General features: G+C 50.2%; 1 protein-coding gene across 1 annotated transcript in view; it reads left to right on the plus strand.

Moving 5' to 3' along the window:
- The window catches only part of GLP1R (glucagon like peptide 1 receptor), a 40,336-nt gene that overhangs the window by 8,808 nt on the left and 14,383 nt on the right, over positions 1–17,145 (plus strand). Inside the window, exons 3-7 of the mRNA XM_030796219.1 lie at positions 341–448; positions 8,611–8,729; positions 9,088–9,194; positions 15,438–15,591; positions 16,191–16,350. Of these exons, the coding sequence (XP_030652079.1) occupies positions 341–448; positions 8,611–8,729; positions 9,088–9,194; positions 15,438–15,591; positions 16,191–16,350 (648 nt within the window). The remainder of the gene's footprint in view (positions 1–340; positions 449–8,610; positions 8,730–9,087; positions 9,195–15,437; positions 15,592–16,190; positions 16,351–17,145) is intronic.

The raw sequence follows: 17,145 nt of genomic DNA on the forward strand, positions 1-17,145 counted from the left end.
TGCAATTTAAGAATAGGCCTATAAGGATTGTTCATTGAGCACGTACTATGTTCCATTATCTATGTAGCATACAGTCTTGATCCCACAAAGCCCCATGGGGCTGGAAATACTCCTGTTTTACAGATCAGGAAACAGACATTAAGTTACTTGCTCAAGGGCCTGCCACTGAGAAATGGCAAGTGCCCCTGCTTGGCTCTTGCTGGATGGGGAAAGTGCTTGGCATACAGTAAGCATTCAGCAGAGGTTAGTGGCATGCAGCCTCCGAGGAGGGGCGGGATCTTGGGAAAGGACCATGGCCAGTCACAAGCAGGGACTCAGAGACTGTTCTTTCTGCTCCTAGACTTGTTCTGCAACCGGACCTTCGATGAATACGCCTGCTGGCCAGACGGGGAGCCAGGCTCGCTCGTGAATGTCAGCTGCCCCTGGTACCTGCCCTGGGCCAGCAGTGGTGAGCCCCCTCCCCGACCTGGTACCTGCCCTGGGCCAGCAGTGGTGAGCCCCCTCCCCAACCTGGTACCTGCCCTGGGCCAGCAGTGGTGAGCCCCCTCCCCGACCTGCCCTGGGCCAGCAGTGGTGAGCCCCCTCCCCGACCTGGTACCTGCCCTGGGCCAGCAGTGGTGAGCCCCCTCCCCGACCTGGTACCTGCCCTGGGCCAGCAGTGGTGAGCCCCCTCCCCGACCTGGTACCTGCCCTGGGCCAGCAGTGGTGAGCCCCTCCCCGACCTGGTACCTGCCCTGGGCCAGCAGTGGTGAGCCCCCTCCCCGACCTGGTACCTGCCCTGGGCCAGCAGTGATGAGCCCCCTCCCCCACCTTCCCCTGTATGGAGGAGGCTGGGGTCAAGGCGCTGCTTCCTTTCCTCTGAGACACAGCCCTCCCCACCCAGAATGTCTTTAGGCCTCCTAGTGAGTGGTCCACCTGCCTTTCCTGGGGTGCGGGGAGCAGTCAGCAGTGATAAGTTTCACGATGGCCTGAGGTACCACCTGGGTCTGGGCGTGAGGCCAGTGCTGGCAGGTGTGTGGGGAAGGGAAAGTAAGTGTCTGAAGAGAAACGCAACCCCTTCCAATCCAGTAGTCAGGAAAGGAGCTAGGTGGGGACAGACTCTTGCGGGGAGGGAAGCTACCGAGGGTGTCTGCTGTGTGTATACATGTATGTATGATATGTGTATGCAGGTGGCCCATATCTGGCAGTGACATTTAGCTACCTCCTCACTCTTTAGAGGTTCACTGGGAGGAGTGATCAGGGCATTGGTGGGGTGACGAACCCCACCAGACTCAGCCCTCCTCAGCTCACTCCTGCCTGCAAGGGGGACCTTGTACTGGGGAAGATGTGACTGGGTAGGTGGGAAGGTCATTTCATTGGGGGTACAGAGATTTGCAGAGGCTGCAAGAGGATCCCTGACTGGAGGATTAGTTAATGTGCCCCCCTGTCTATCCCAGCCTCGCTTGCTGAGCCCAGCTTCACCCAGGCACCATGGGGGTAACAGGAGACAAGCACCCTCATGGCAAGGAGCTCCCAGTCTCCATAAGGGGAGAAAAGATATTGCCCTATCATCGTCATCATCATCACCATCATCATTGTCATCATAGCCAATATTTAATGAGTACCTACTGTGTGCCAAGTCCTGCCCTAAAAGCAGGACTTTATAACTACCCTGTGGTTATGCCTGCTGTACAGATGAGGAAACTGAGGCACAAAAAGTTTAAGTCACTTGTTCCAAATGACGTGGTCAATGGCAGAGCCAGGATTTGAATCCAATTCATGCTCTTCTCATCACACCTTGAAGGGGCCAGAGCCCAAGCAGCAACTGGCCCAGAAGCAAGTGCGGGCATGAGGTTATGCTGTGGGGAAGCCAGGTGTCTTCCTGGAGGAGGTGGCCTGGTGGGGCCCAATGTAAGCTTCACCTTGGCATGTGGGACTGAAGTCAGATGAGGCCCAGGCAGGTCTCCTAAAAGTGCTGTCTCCTTGTCCACCCTCACAGTACACTCACCTCTCCCCAAGGAGCAGGGAGAGCCTGGGCCTAGAAGGAGGCAGGAGCCTGGGCCCATCAGTGGCCTGCCTTCTCCAATACTGTCTGTTGGAAGCACTTTCCACGCTACACTCTTTTCATCCTCACAACCCTCTGAGGCAAGTACTCTGATTACCCTCCCATTTTCAGATGGGGAAACTGAGGCGCAGAGGTGCTCAGTGACTTTTGCAAGCTCACACAGCCATTAGTGGGCGACCCAGAAGCTTGGTTTAGAGTCAGTGTGGCTAATTGCTACACCAAAGGCTTCCTTGGGGGGGTGTGTTGTGCCCTTGCATGTGGCTCTGGCCTGGAGACAGGTGAATGGTCTGGATGCCCCCTGCTGTCTGGGCACACCTCTAGAGACAGGGATGAGCTGTCTGCCCTCTCCTGTGAACTCTGCAGTCTGGTGGTTCTGCTGACTAGCCGTGTGAGCAGGAGCAAGTTGCCAGGCCTCTCTGTGCCTTGGTTGACTCATCTGGGAGATGGTATAGAGCCAAGTGACATGGGTGTGGGGAGGACCACAGGGCCTTGAGGAATGGTAGCTGTTAATTTTTCCCACCTCCCTACATACCTTCCTGACTTCCTGCAATACACACACTTTCTCTGCCTCCCATAGATTTGAGACTGGCAGCTTGGCCAGCGTCTGCTGGGCCTCTAGACCCCAGGGAGCCAGGCGTAGGACAGGGCCCATCACTCAGCACTAAGCTGCCCCCAGCTCTGCCTGCCGCTTGCAGCTCCATCCATCACCTTTAATTTTATTTGAGCAGGAAATAGGTCCTGGTGGTGCCCGTTTATGAGCGAACATGGTTTTATTGCTTTCTCCATGAAGATAACCGCCACTGCACAGGCCCCCTGCCAGCCTTTCCCCCACTCCGTCCCCCCGCCACTCACCAGGCTAATTTACTCCCTTTTTTGACACTCGGAATCACCGACTCTGCCTCCCTCTCCCCACTGTCTGAGTCAGGGATGCACAGAGACACCTACCACAGGCTCAAGCTGCATAATTGCTGTCTCTGGCCTGTCCTGGAGCTTTCCTTGGCAAAGGTTGGCAGCGGGGGTTTCCCTGACCCCCACTCAGGTGTGTGGGAGCAGTTCTGAAGAAGGGGACAGTTCTGGAGCTTTCTTGGGCTGATCAAGGGAGTAGCCTGTGGAGAAACGTCACAGTGTGCCCTGGTGTCAGGGAGAAGGAAGGGGGTTATCTTCGGCAGGGTCCTGGCAGAAAACATGCTCAGTTGGCAATTTGAAGCGAATTTAATGTTGGGGAGGGGTCATTTTCAGAGGCTGGGCAAGGTAAAGGGATCAATAAGGCATATAAAGCACCAGGGACTATAACAATGGAGAGCTCGAGCACCCCTAAACCTGAGAAGTAAGGGACAAGAATGGGGCTTGGGGGTCCCCGTGACAGCTGGCTACACTGGAGAAGCCACCCAGCAGGGCTGTGGCCACAGAGGGGACAAAGTCACTGGCAAACCTCAAATCAAGGCAGGGAGGGAGCAGGGGAGAACCCCCAGCCTCTCTCTCCCTCTGCCCTTCCATCTTCTGCCAGTGCCTCCCACTGGCCCAGCCCAGCGGAGGCCCAGGAAGCCGAGGGGTCTGTCCCACGGCTCAGGCTTCTAGAGTTCAGAATGGAGCAGAGGAGTGGTGACCTGAGAAAGAGAAAAGTCAGAACAATCACCAGCCCCCTGAGCTGGGTTGTGTTAGGAGCTAGGGGTGCCACTGAGACCTTAGAGGTGTGTGTGTGCGTTGGGGAGCAGGGGGGTAACCCCCCTCCGTGGAGCTGAAGGTCGGCTCAGCAGCCCGGGCAGTCGTACTGAGCGAGGCCAGAGCCACCCCTTCTGCCAAGAGTGTGGCGGCATTAGGAAGGCTTCCAGGGACAGGTGACACTGGGGCCAGACCTGAAAGAACAGGCAGATGCAGAAGGGAAAAGGAAGCTCCTCCAAGGAGTGAGGGTCCCAGGCAGCACCCTGGACATGGGGCCAGGCCGCGGGCCTCGGAACTACGCAGTGTCCTGGAGAAGCCAGCCAAGCCCTTGAGTTCTGACCCCTCTAATTGAGAACTTGGGTCTCAGGATCGTGCAGACAGAGCAGGAGCAGATGAGTCAAAGACAGAAGATGTTCAAAGGAAATGGCTGGTACAAATGAGACTGGGAGGAGAAGGCTGAAGTGGCTTCAGAGAGCCTGTTGGCTGCCAGAGGGCCCTTCAGCAGCCTCGTTTACCCACAAACAGCTGATCTGCTTGTTACAAATCATTCCAGCCTCATTAGCTACACCTCCTCCTGATCCCTACCTGTTTGTTAGCTTAGTTCTAATTATATGAGAGTCATAAAATGCTTTAAAAAGAACCTGTAACTCACAGTTCTTGGAAACTCTGGCAGGTGCCTTCCCTGAGTAATGTTGAGCCTGGGGGCTTTTACGACAGCCTGGGGTTGCCAAGGGGAGGCTGAGGCCCAAGCTTGTCGCCAGAGGAGTTGTGGCTGAAGTGGTGTCACAAGCTCCATCTCCAGCCTCAGTGAAGGAGTGTCCCTTCAAGAAACCGGCGTGGGGGAGGAGGTTTCAAAGGTCTACTATGTACCCGGCACTTCACATGCTTTATCTTCTGCAAAGTCATTATATGCTTCCCATTTTGCAGATAAGGAAACTGAGGCCTGAGGATGTGAAGGGACATGTCCAACGTCCCACAGCTGGTTGAAGGCAGAACCAGGATTTGAACTTGAGTCTGTGTTGTTCAGAACCTGAGCTCCTTCTCCTAAGCCCTGATGCTCTACGCTACCCTTCACCCTGGCCCTGAGCTGATGCCTTCATTTCCAGCCCGGCCGTTGACCCTCACCTCACTCCCTTGGGGAGGCCCTGTGCCTGGCCTCTCTGAGTCTCAGCTTCCGCATCTGTAAAATGGGGGCCCAGTAGTCCTTGCTGGCCACCTCGTTGCCAGGGTGCAGGAGCTAATGGATTCATGAGCGGCTCTCCACAGCCCTGAGTGCCAGCATCCACGTGGAAGGGCGGCTGTTAGCTTGATTACAGGCGCCACAGCAGCTTCCGGGAGGGGAAGTGTTTAATTGGGGGTTTTATTTCCAGCAGCAGGGTCTGGCTTAATGAAATATCCCTGGGCCTCCTGGCATGTGGCTGCCCTGCTGCCTCCCTGTGTTGACAAGCCTTGAGCCAAATCCCTGGCTGTGATTTACCAGCTCCTCCCAAGCCAGATAAAGCTGGGTTGATAAGTAGGGCTCTCTGCCCTGACCCACCCCACCTCCAGCCAAGGTGGGCATCTGGGGATCATGGGCCCAGCCAGGAACCAGCCTGGCTTTTAATATTTGATGCTAATGAAGGGTAATTGACAGATGCACTCGCACAGGCTCGCTGAGCAAGGGACACAGTGATCCTTTGACTCTGTGCCAGCAATGCACACATCTGTGCACACACCACCTCCCCACTCTCCCAGCTGGCTCTGAACAGAGGGCGCGGGACTGGTGGAGCTGCCGGGGGTCCGCACTGGCAAGGGGGCCTGCTGGCAGGAGACTGAATGTTGAGAAATCTGAGCCCACAGGAAGGGCAGAGGAGAACGGCACATGCCACATTCTTTCCTATTAACAGCAAGTTTGGCTGCTAAGTTTAGGCCTCTGGACTAAGCTGGGGGTTTGAGTCTTGACTCTGCTACTTTCTAGTTGATGATCTTAGGCAAGTTGTTTGGCTTCTCAGTGGCTCAGTTTCTTCATATGTAAAATGGGACTAACCGTTCCTACCTTGAAAGGTGGTTCTAATGTCTAAAGGGGTCAGGTGTACAGTAGGTGTTCAAAAACTGGTTCTGTGACGTCACAGCCTACGGAAAGAGCATGTAAGGAGCATGTTGTGAAGGAACCTGCAACAAGGCAGTGCCTACTATATGCCAGGCCCTGTGCCACCTGTGGGAAGTGGGTCTTACTAGCATCACACGGTTGCAGGCTGAGTCCTGGGTATGTGGGTCTTTATATGGTTTGTGTGCCTGAGGTTCCATGGCTGTGTCTTCTTTTCCCTGGCCCCTCAACCTTCTTCCTTTCTCCCCATTTCCTCCCATCAAAGCAGGCTGCTAGAGCAGGCTCTGACACCATCTCATTCCGCATGGAGTCAGCTCAGGTCCCCATCACTGCTTTTGGGAGTATCTCCAGGAGAACACTGATTTTGCCTCATGTCAGAAGACTTGGCCCTGGTGAAGAATCTCAGGCATCCATGCAGCAGATAAGAGAGGCATTTGGGGGCTTGAGAGGGGCCCTTCGCGTTGCTAAAATCAGACCACGTGCCTCCCCTTCTCTGCCGTTGGGGGTGCGCCTGATTTTGTTCATAAATGCGTTCGAAGGGTATCGGAACACCATCGTTCCCACTGCTGTCAGTTTCACCATTAGATTTTCAGGTTTTTGTTTTTCTCCCAGGTGAAGTATCTTTTAAAATGCAGGTTCTTCCAGAAGGAGTCATGCTGCAAGCTGACTCGCCCCGCTGGGTTACCAGATCATTTCTGTGTCTTGAAGAGGGACCTGGTTCAGGGTTTGTTTGGGAAAGGAGCTGGGAAGGAGGAGAAGAAAGAGCAGGGAGGCTGTCCTGGCGTCTGGGATCAGGGTTAGGGAAGGGCAAGGTCCATTGGCAGGCCTTGCTGACAGTGCTGGAAGAGGCTGTCACCGGACTCTGCAGTTAAGTTGTCCCTGCCACATTTTTTGCTGGGGTGAAAAATAGAACTCCCAGACTAGATGGTTGCCCCTGTCCTGCGCCCCTGAGGGTCAGGCCCTGGGGCTGCCACAGTCCCCATCGTGCACACACACACACAGACACACAGACACATAACACACACACACACACACGCACACACCACACACACCACACATTAATGAAGCCTCTTCTCAGGAGACTGAGTTCTTTTTTTTTTTTTTTTTGAGACAGTCTCCCTCTGTCGCCCAGGCTGGAGTACAGTGGCTCGATCTTAACTCACTACAACCTCCTACTCCCAAGTTCAAGTGATTTTCGTGCCTCAGCTTCCTGAGTAGCTGGGACTAGAGGCGCGTGCCACCATGCCTGGCTAATTTTTTGTATTTTTTAGTAGAGATGGGGTTTCACCATGTTGCCCAGGCTGGTCTCGAACTCTTGAGCTCAGGCAATCCACCCGCCTCGGCCTCCCAAAGTGCTAGGATTACAGGCGTGAGCCACCACACCCAGCCGAGACCCAGTTCTGACTGCCGTCTCTCCACATGAACACTGAGCAGCCACTGCCCCCAGTGGGCCTCTGCTGCCTTCTCCACTCTCTGGCCTTCACTCCCTCCTTCCTCCCACAGCTGGGAAAACTGGCCTTTAAAATCTTCTAGTCTTTTAGAATGTTGAACTCTTTTAAAGTTTGTCCCGGCTGCAGCTTCTCTCCTTGGTCCCCCTGTTCTTCCTACAGGTCAATATCCCCCCACCCGCTCACTGTGCCCTTTTGTCCCAAGTTCATTGGTCCTGGTGTCAAACTTAAGTTCCCCTACAGAGAGGCCAGGAATGAGCCATTTCCTCCTGGACGCAAGTAAGCAGCGGCCTCTATCAGCCTCACATCAAACCTGAGGCCACAGGCCAGCCATCTCCCTGGTAGGTGGACATGCGGCATGGCAGGGGACGGCCTCTGCTGGGATGTGAATGGGCGCAGGCAATGCCCCGCCTCGCCTCTGCAGGGCCTGTGTTGGATCTCTGTTAGTTTCCATCTATGCTCTTCTTTTCTCAGGTCTTTTTTGTTTTTTCTGTGTGAGTCTTGATTCTCTGAAGACAGGGATGGTGCCACCATCCTCAGACAGGGGAGCTCCCTGAGGACAGGGGCTGGATTCCTTTCCTCTCTCCAAGGGCTATCTCTATTTCCAACCTATAATTAGAGTCTACGTGAAGGTAGGAGCTGGGTCTCCCCTTTTTCCATGGGGGATCTCCAAAGGCCAAGGCTGCATGTGACCAGGAGGCTGTGTACTCCTTTTAGACCAGGAGGTCCTTGCAGGTAGGTCTGTGTCTCCTCCATCAGATTAGAACTTCTTATGGGTAGGGCTGTCTCTCTTTCTCAGATCGGTGCTCTGTCTCCCTTCCCTTCTCTTGGGAACTCAGTGCCAACCTTGTTCCCAAGGTCTGCTCTCCCCAAGGAGTGTGGGAGGGAGGTGGGCACTGAGTCCTAAAAATCAGAAATAGCGAGTGACTGTGGGGCAGGCACGGCTGCTGCTGGTCGGTGCCAGACCTTGTCAGTAGTGTGATTTGAGGCTGGAGGCAGGGACATGGAACTGAGCTAAACTCATCTCATCTCAAAGACATGAATTCATTAAACTGTGTCCTAGGGTGGCCGAGAGGCAGGGCTGAGGGTGGAGCTGAGGAGCCCATACCTTGGTGATCACGTCTTGTCCCTGGACCAACAGGGTATATGTCAGGGGAGGAAGGTCCAGGGGTGTGTGTGTGTGTGTGTGTGTGTGTGTGTGTGCGTGTGTGTGTGTGTGTGTAAAGAAGGGAAAAGGATGTCACTAACTCAGAGTGGTCTGTTCCGGGGGAGCAGGGATAGCCCTCTGGATGGGGGGAATGGGAGTGTCCAGCACTGGGCAGGCTGCCCTATTCTGGGCTGAGGCTCAGGGCCAGGTCTCCCCACCCCAGTGCCGCAGGGCCACGTGTACCGGTTCTGCACAGCTGAAGGCCTCTGGCTGCAGAAGGACAACTCCAGCCTGCCCTGGAGGGACTTGTCGGAGTGCGAGGAGTCCAAGCGAGGGGAGAGAGTGAGTCGAGGCGGGGTTCTGAGCCAGGGAGCGGGGAACCGTGTCTTGGAGCTCTTCACTGGAGCAAAGACCCTTGGCTTTGGTGGGGGCATCTGTGGTCATTTCATCCATCTCCTTACCTCTGGGGGCTTTGCACACCATGCTTTCTGGACAAAGGTGGTGTGTATTCACCTCTCTGGCCTTGGAACAGGGCCCAAGATATCCAAGAACCATCGCCATAGGTTACGGTTATTCTCTTTCTTGGTCCTGGTGAATCCTGACCTGGGGCCCCAGCTCTGCCTCTCTCCCATGGGAAGGAAGATTGTGGGAAGAGGGCCATGGGCTGCCCATCTACACGTATGTCCCCCATGTGCCACAGAGCTCCCCGGAGGAGCAGCTCCTGTCCCTCTACATCATCTACACGGTGGGCTACGCACTCTCCTTCTCTGCTCTGGTTATCGCCTCTGCAATCCTCCTCGGCTTCAGGTAAGGTGGCCCGGACCCCGGGAGGGGGCCGCTTCATCATAACTCCCCCAGATAGAGGAATGAAGCAGCCCAACACCAAATCAAAGCAACAGCACAGCACATTCGTCCTTCTCTCAAGAGCTCTCTAGAGAGCCCTGACCATAGAATATGAGGTTGAAAACACAGGATATGATACTGTGTTCTTAGTCTAGTCTCCACTACGTAAATGTGTGCATATGTACTGCAAAAAAGAACAAAAATACCGCACATGCACCACCAACCTCAAAACCTTAACCGTCGGTGATGGGATTATGGAAAATCCCAGGAGATCTTCTCCATTGAAGATGTGTAACTTTAATAATCAAGAATTCAGTATGATTTTAGAAAAGATCTTGGGGATTAGAGATCCTCTTCCCTTTGGAGCTCTTCAGCCCCAGTGGAAAAGTTCCTCCTTAGGTCTAACCTAGATGAGACGTTCCTCCCAAACTAGGAGCTGGGAACAGAGTTCCAGGTTCTTCCCACTCCTCTGCACTTGGTGGAGGTGGGCCAGGGGGACTGGGTTCAAAGAGGGAAGGGATTCTGAGAGAATGAGACCTCAGGACACCAGGCAGCAAGAGCAGGAGAGGTGGCATTCCCCCTCCTACCAAGGCACCTGGCACAGTCCTGGGCACACGGTGCTCCATAAATGGATTCACTCAATGAATACTCTCCTCTTTTATTATGAAATATTCCAGTGATTCAAAAATGTAATGACTGATATTATGATCACGTATGCACACACCATCCAGCCTAAGAAATAACACGTCCCATAGTTACACTTCTCTGAGTAACCCTCTCCAATCCCATCCCTCTCCCTGCCCTACACCCATCAGAGGTAAGCCCCGAATGTGACTCTTTTAATTTCCACACATTTCCTTGTACTTTTACCACATTTGAGAGTAGCTATAGAAATATATAGCAAGGTTCTGTGTGTTTTTAATAGTGTGTTGAACATATTTGTCTTAGTCTTTTCCTGCTGCTGTAGCAAAATACCTTAGACTGGGTAATTTCCAAATAACAGAAATATATTCCTCACAGTTCTGAAGGCTGTGAAGTCCAAGATCAAGGCACCAGCAGATTCCATGTCTAGTAAGTGCTTGTCCTCTCTTTCCAAGATGGCACCTTCTCACTGTGTCCTCACATGGCAGAAGGGCAAATGGGTGAAAAGCTCTCACAGACACCCTCAGGTCTCTTTTATAAGGTACTAATCTCATTCGTGAGGGCAGAGCCTTCATCAGCCTAATCACCTAAAGGCTTCACCTTTTCATGCTATTGCCTTGGGGACTAAGTTCCAACACGAATTTTGGAGTGACACAACATTCAAACCATAGCATTCTACCCCTGGCCCCCCAAAATTCCTGCCTTCCTCACATACAAAATACATTCATTTAATCCCAATGGCTCCAAAGTCTTAATTCATCCCAGCATTAACTTTAAAGTCTAAGTCCAAAGTCTCATCTAAATATTATTTAAATCAGGTATGTGTGAGACTCAAGGGATGAGACCTCCTGAAGGAAATTTCTCTCTAGCTGTGAACTTATGAAATCACTGAAGTTATGTGCTTCCAAAATGAAATGGTGTGGCAGGCATTCTCATTTCATAGGATAGACATTCTCATTTCAAAAGGGAGCAATAGGGCTGGGTGTGGTGGCTCATGCCTGTAATCCTAGCTAATTGAGAGGCTAAAGTAGGAAGCCTGCTTGAGGCCAGAGATTGGAGACCAGCCTGAGCAAAGTAAGAGACCATTAAATAAATACAACTGTTTATTTTTTATCTGGAAAAAAATAAAGAATTAAAATTAACATCAAAAAAGGGAGAAATAGGAAGGAAGAAAGGGGTAACTGGTTTCAAGTAAATCCAGACTTAATGGGACAAACAACATTAAATCTTAAAGCTTGAGAAATATCTTCTTTGACTCAGTGTCCTGCCTTCCTGATACAGAGGTGGGAGTTGGGTCCCCAAGTCTCCCTGAAGCCCCACTCGCACAGCTTTGCTGGGTTCAGCTCATGTGGCAGCTCTCACAGGCTGGAGTTGTGTGCTGGTGATCTACCAGTCTGGGGTCTTGGGGGAGAATCTTGCCCCCCGTGACTCTGCTACTCATTGCCCTAATCAGGACTCTGTAGCAGCCTTGCCCCTGTGCCTTAACTACTATAGATTTATTAGAAACCTCCACTCTGCCTGGGCCCTGAGGCTCTCCAGGACATCCTTTGAAATCTAGGTCTTCCTGGATTTCAAAGAAGTAGCTATGTTCCCTACAGCTCTCGCACTCTGTGTGTCTGTAGAGTTCGCACCACATGAACACTGCCAAGGTTTACTGCTACGTCCTCCAGAGGGATGGCCTGAGTTATACCTGGGCCCACTTGAGCCACAGCTAGGGTAGCCAAGGAGCACTGCACCCAAGTGTAGGGAGCAGAGACAGGAGGTGGCCCTGGGCAGTGACTTCCAATGCCTCACAGTGTCTTGGGCTCCTCCCCCAAAACTGTTCTGCTCTCAAGGCCCTGACATCTGGGCCTAAAGATCTCTGAAATGCATTCAGGGTCATTCTTCCATTTTCTGGATGAATGGCACCTGGCTTTCCTCTATCCATACTAATCTTATTAAATGTTCACTTGGCCACACCTTTGATATTGTCTCCTGAACATGCTTTTGCATTCTTTACAATATGGCCAGACTGAGAATTTTCCAAATCTTTAAGTTCTTCTTCTCTTTTGATTATAAATTTCATCTTTCATTTCTCTCTTCTCATATTTTGCTATAAGCAGTCAAGAGCAGCCATGCTGTACCCTCAACACTTTGCTTAGAGATTTCTACCACCAAATATTCTATTTCATTGCTCATAAGTCTTTGCTCCCATGAAACACTTGGACATAGACACAATTCAGCCAAGTTCTTTACCACTTTATAACAAAAAAATGGCATTTCCTCCAGTTTCCAATGCCATGCTCCTCATTTCTATCTCAGACCTCAGCAGAATGGCCTTTACTGTTCATATTTCTACCATTATTATGTTCACAACCACTTAGATAATCTGCGAAGATTGAAATTTTCTACGTAGCTCTCATCTTATTCTGAGCTCTCACCAGAATCACCTTGTATGGCCCATTTGTGGAAACATAGACTTTTTTCTAGCCCGCCACCCAGGTCCACGTTTTTAGGTATTTGTTACACGACTCCCCAATCTCGGTACCAATTTCTATCTCAGTCTGTGCCTGCTGTTATAACAAAATACCTTAGACTGGGTAACTTTTGAATAATAGAAATTTATTTCTCGTAATTTAGAGGGTGGGAAGCCCAAGATCAAGGCACCAGGGTTTGATGTCTAGTAAGGGCTTGCGCTCTGCTTCTGAGATGGTGTCTTCTCACTGTGTCCTCACATGGTGGGGAAGGAGTGAACACTATGCCCTCACATCACAGAAGGCAAAAGGGCAAAAGGGCTCACAAACTCATGTAGGCCTCTTTTATAAGGGCACTAATTCCATTCTTGAGAGCAGAGCCCTCACGATCTAATCATCTTCTGGAGGCTTCACCTCTTAATACTATTGTTGCATTAAGGATTAAGTTTTATCATGAATTTTGGAGGAACACAACATTCAAATCATAGAAATATTTTTCTGTAATTTTTTGGTCCAACGTTATGTTTGTGTGAGATTCATTCACATTGACATGAGTAGTCCTGTTCTGTGGATTTTTAACCACCATTCCATATTCCATTGTATAACACAGCACAGTTTATCTGTCAACCTTTTAATGGACATTTGAGTTGTTCTCTTTTTTTCTTTCTGAATTACAAATGTTGGTGCAATGTGCATTCTTACTTGTGCATTTCTCTGGGGCATATGCCTAGGAGTAGAATTGCCAGGTCTGACCACCACCTGCTTTCGCAATTTTACTATGTTAAGTGGCTCTTCACAGTGGTCACACCAGTTTACCCTCTCATCAGTAATAACAGAGAGCTTCCTCTATCTAGCCTTATCACCGATATTTAGTGTCTTCAGACTTAATTGTTGCTAACCTGAAGTATGTGAAATTGCCTTATGATTTTAATTTGCATGTTCCAGATTCCCAGAGAGATCAAGCTTTTTTTTCTCGTGATTTATTCTGTGAGTTGCTTTTTCATATCCTTTGCTTACTTTTTCACTGGCTTATTTGGGTTTTTCTTTTCTATTTTACGTATTCATTATATATTCTGGATACTTATCCAGGATTTACCCTCTCGTCAGTCTGTGGCTTATTTTTTCACTCATTTTATGGTTTTTTATGCACAGAAGTTCTTCATTTTAATGGAATAAAGTTTATCAATTTAGTATTGATAAATAAAATTTATCAATAAAGATCTACCAGTTGATAACAGTTAATTTTATTGATTGGTTTAAAATTATTCATTTTTTCCAAAGAACAAATGCTGGACAGTCTTATTAAGAAATCTTTCCTTGGCTGGGTGCGGTGGCTCATGCCTGTAATCCCAGCACTTTGGGAGGCCGAGGCGGGTGGATCATGAGGTCAGGAGATCGAGACCATCCTGGCGAACGCGGTGGAAGCCCCTCTCTACTAAAAATACAGAAAATTAGCCAAGCGTGGCAGTACCCGCCTATAATCCCAGCTACTCAGGAGGCTGAGGCAGGAGAATCACTTGAACCCAGGAGGCGGAGGCTGCAGTGAGCCGAGATCACGTCACTGCACTCCAGCTTGGGTGACAGAGCAAGATTCCAAAAAAAAAAAAAAAAGAAAGAAAGAAAGAAAAAGAAATCTATCATTACCCTAGTGTCATAAAGATGGCCATCTATATTTTCTGTAAGTTTTAGAGTTTTGCTCTTCCTTATGGTTCTTTGATCTGCTTGGAATTCATATTTGCATATGATATAAATAAAGGATTTCATTTTTTTTCTATGTGTGGAATTAGCTGCCTGATTACCATTTATTGATAGCCTTTCCTTCCCCTTTGGTTTGCAATGACTGCCATTCCATGCAGCAAGGCTCCATGTATGTATGGGCTGGTTTCTGTCACCTACAGTTTTTCTCTGTTGGGCTGTTTATCTTTCCCCGTCCCGATACCATGGTGCCTTAACTACTATAGATTTACTAGAAACCATATAGCAAAATCTCTTCCTCTGTGATTCTTTAGGAGTGTCTGGAATAGTCTTAGCCCCGGCTCTTCTTTATAAGTTTTTAAAGTTCTACTTTAAAAATAAGGTAGAATTTTTATTAACATGGAGAGACTTGACTTCTTTAAGATAGTGAGTCTTTCTATCTGTGAATGTGATGTATCTATCTCCCACTAATTTAAGTCTTCACTAATGATTTTAAGCAAGATTTATAAAATTCTCCATCAAGATCTTACCTATTTTCTGTTAGACTCATTTCAAGGTAGTTAATTTAAAATATTGCAAATGAATTATTTTTAAACATTTATTTTTAAATTTTTTAACGCAGGCATATACAAACATACTTATCAGCAATCTTGCTAAACTGTCTTATTAGTTCTAATAATTTGTCTGTAGATTTCTTGAATTTTCTATGAAGATAATCTATCATCTACAAATAATAACTATTTTGTTTACTTCCGATTCTTGTACATTTTTCCCTTGCCTTATTATAGTGGGCAGGATCTGTAGTTGCAATGTTGACTAGAAGCAGTGATAAGAGACATCCTTATTTTGTTCCTGATTTCAAAGGAAACGCTCCCACAGTTTCTCAGTTAAGACTGATATTTGCTCCTGGTTAGGTAAAGAGCCTTTATTAGGTTAAGAAATGCCCCTGTACTTTCCATTTGCTACACATTTTCACATGAAAGATTATTAAAACTCAATCCAATAGTTTCTGAATTCCTACCAAGTGCCTCGTCCTGGTCTGCGTCTGTGAGGCATTTAAGATGTGGGCCCTGTCATGAAGAAGCAATGTTCCCATTGGGGAAGCTGATCCTCATGCATAAATCTCTTTGGTTATGCATGACTTTGTGTAAAAGAAGATGTTGCAGAGAGAAGGATAGAATGTGGATGGGAGGAGGGGGCAGTGACTACATAGCGGAAGCCTTCATGGAGAGGCAGGATTTGAGTTGGGCAGAAGGATTTTCATGATGATGGGGAAGAAGGGTATTCATAGAAGAAGACACAAGCACAGTCCCAGGGCCGGAAACATGCCTGATGTGTGTGTTAGCTTGAGAGCCTGGGATTGTAGAGCAGAACTGTTGGCTGCCTTGCCAGGGAAAGGCCCTGCTTTCTCCCTCAGACACCTGCACTGCACCCGGAACTACATCCACCTGAACCTGTTTGCATCCTTTATACTGCGAGCATTGTCCGTCTTCATCAAGGACGCAGCCCTGAAGTGGATGTATAGCACGGCCGCCCAGCAGCACCAGTGGGATGGGCTCCTCTCCTACCAGGTGTGTGGTGCATCCAGGACCGCCTCGGGAGGGATGGGCGGTTGGAGGAGGCCTGCCTCTGCCAGCCTAGACAGGCCTGGGACAGGAGAAGGCAAGAGCTGACCAGTCCTGGCCCTTTGGGAGTCCCCAGTCTGATAGGAGAGGCAGTTCACCTTGGGACCCTGCAGTCTGCTGAGAGAGGCAGTCTACCTTGGGGAGCCCCCAGGCTAAGGGAGGAGACACTGCCCCAGGGAATTCTCAGTCTGACACGAAAGAGTAGTCTTTGGAGACACACTTGGGTTTGAATCCCAGCTCTGTCGCTTACTATCCGTACACTTTTAGGCAAGTCACTTACTTACTTCTCTGAGGCTGAGAAATAGGTGAGAAGTCACTTACTTCTCACCTGCAGGGGGATAACATTACTTTCTTCCAGTCAGGTTAGTGAGGATTCAATGAGCTAAAGCAGATAAAGTCCTTAGCACTAGCCCTAGCCAGAGATGTGAGCTCTCTCCTCCTGCATTAACCATGGCAGGATAGTGGCTGGAGCAGGATGGGGAGTGGTATCAAGAGAGGCAGAGGGCAGAGCTGTTGTCCCCATGACACCCTTCCTCTACCCCCAGGACTCTCTGGGCTGCCGCCTGGTGTTTCTGCTCATGCAGTACTGTGTGGCGGCCAACTACTACTGGCTCTTGGTGGAGGGTGTGTACTTGTACACACTGCTGGCCTTCTCGGTCTTCTCTGAGCAACGAATCTTCAGGCTCTATGTGAGCATAGGCTGGGGTAAGACCCACCATCACCCACCCTGGACCTGTGGCACGGGGGTGGGAGACCTCGACCCCTCTTCTAACATGGTACTTGGAATGCACTGCTGAGCAAGGGGCAGGGCCCACTGGGTAACCCCCTTCCTGGGCACAGGACCTTCTGCCCTGGTGCTGTTAAGATGCTGTAGGGGGTCCTCTCCTCCTCTGCATAACTCCTCCCTTAATGGAAGCCTCCACCCCATGTGGCCAAACACCACCCTCTACCACTATCATGCACACCATTGGAGGTCATGGCACTGTTCTCTTAAGACCACATGGGGACATAAGTTCACACCCAGTCCCGGGCAACCCGAGGGAAATGGTGAGTCCTGGGCCTCAAGGTGGGGAGGGGATCAAGAGTGCAGGGGGATGGCTGGGGGGAGCCTACTGGTGCTCTGTCACATGATGATGAAGAGGAGGGCTCAGGGGAGAGCCAAGTACAGTGGGGCAGGGGGACCAGAGGCCAGCCAAGGAAAGGGTGGACGGCGGATGTGCGTGGGGCCCGGCTGGAAATGTTCTAGCCAAAAAAGTTTGCCGGGAACCTTTGTGTCTTTTTTTTTGCTGGAACATTTCTGGTTGTGCTTCTGCCTCTCACCACGTGGGATTGTAATGAGGGGCAGCGTTGGGGTTGGGCAGGGGGCTGGGATCCCCTTCACCCCTGGGAAAACATGCAACAGGCCTTTCTGGAGGGACCCACGGTACCCAGAGAATAGGCCCTGCCCTCTGCCCTCCCTAATCTGCCATTGAATCCACGGGTTTTCCTGTTCCACACCAT

The sequence above is a fragment of the Nomascus leucogenys genome, chromosome 17 (genome assembly GCF_006542625.1).
Source record: "Nomascus leucogenys isolate Asia chromosome 17, Asia_NLE_v1, whole genome shotgun sequence".
Lineage (NCBI taxonomy): Eukaryota > Metazoa > Chordata > Mammalia > Primates > Hylobatidae > Nomascus > Nomascus leucogenys.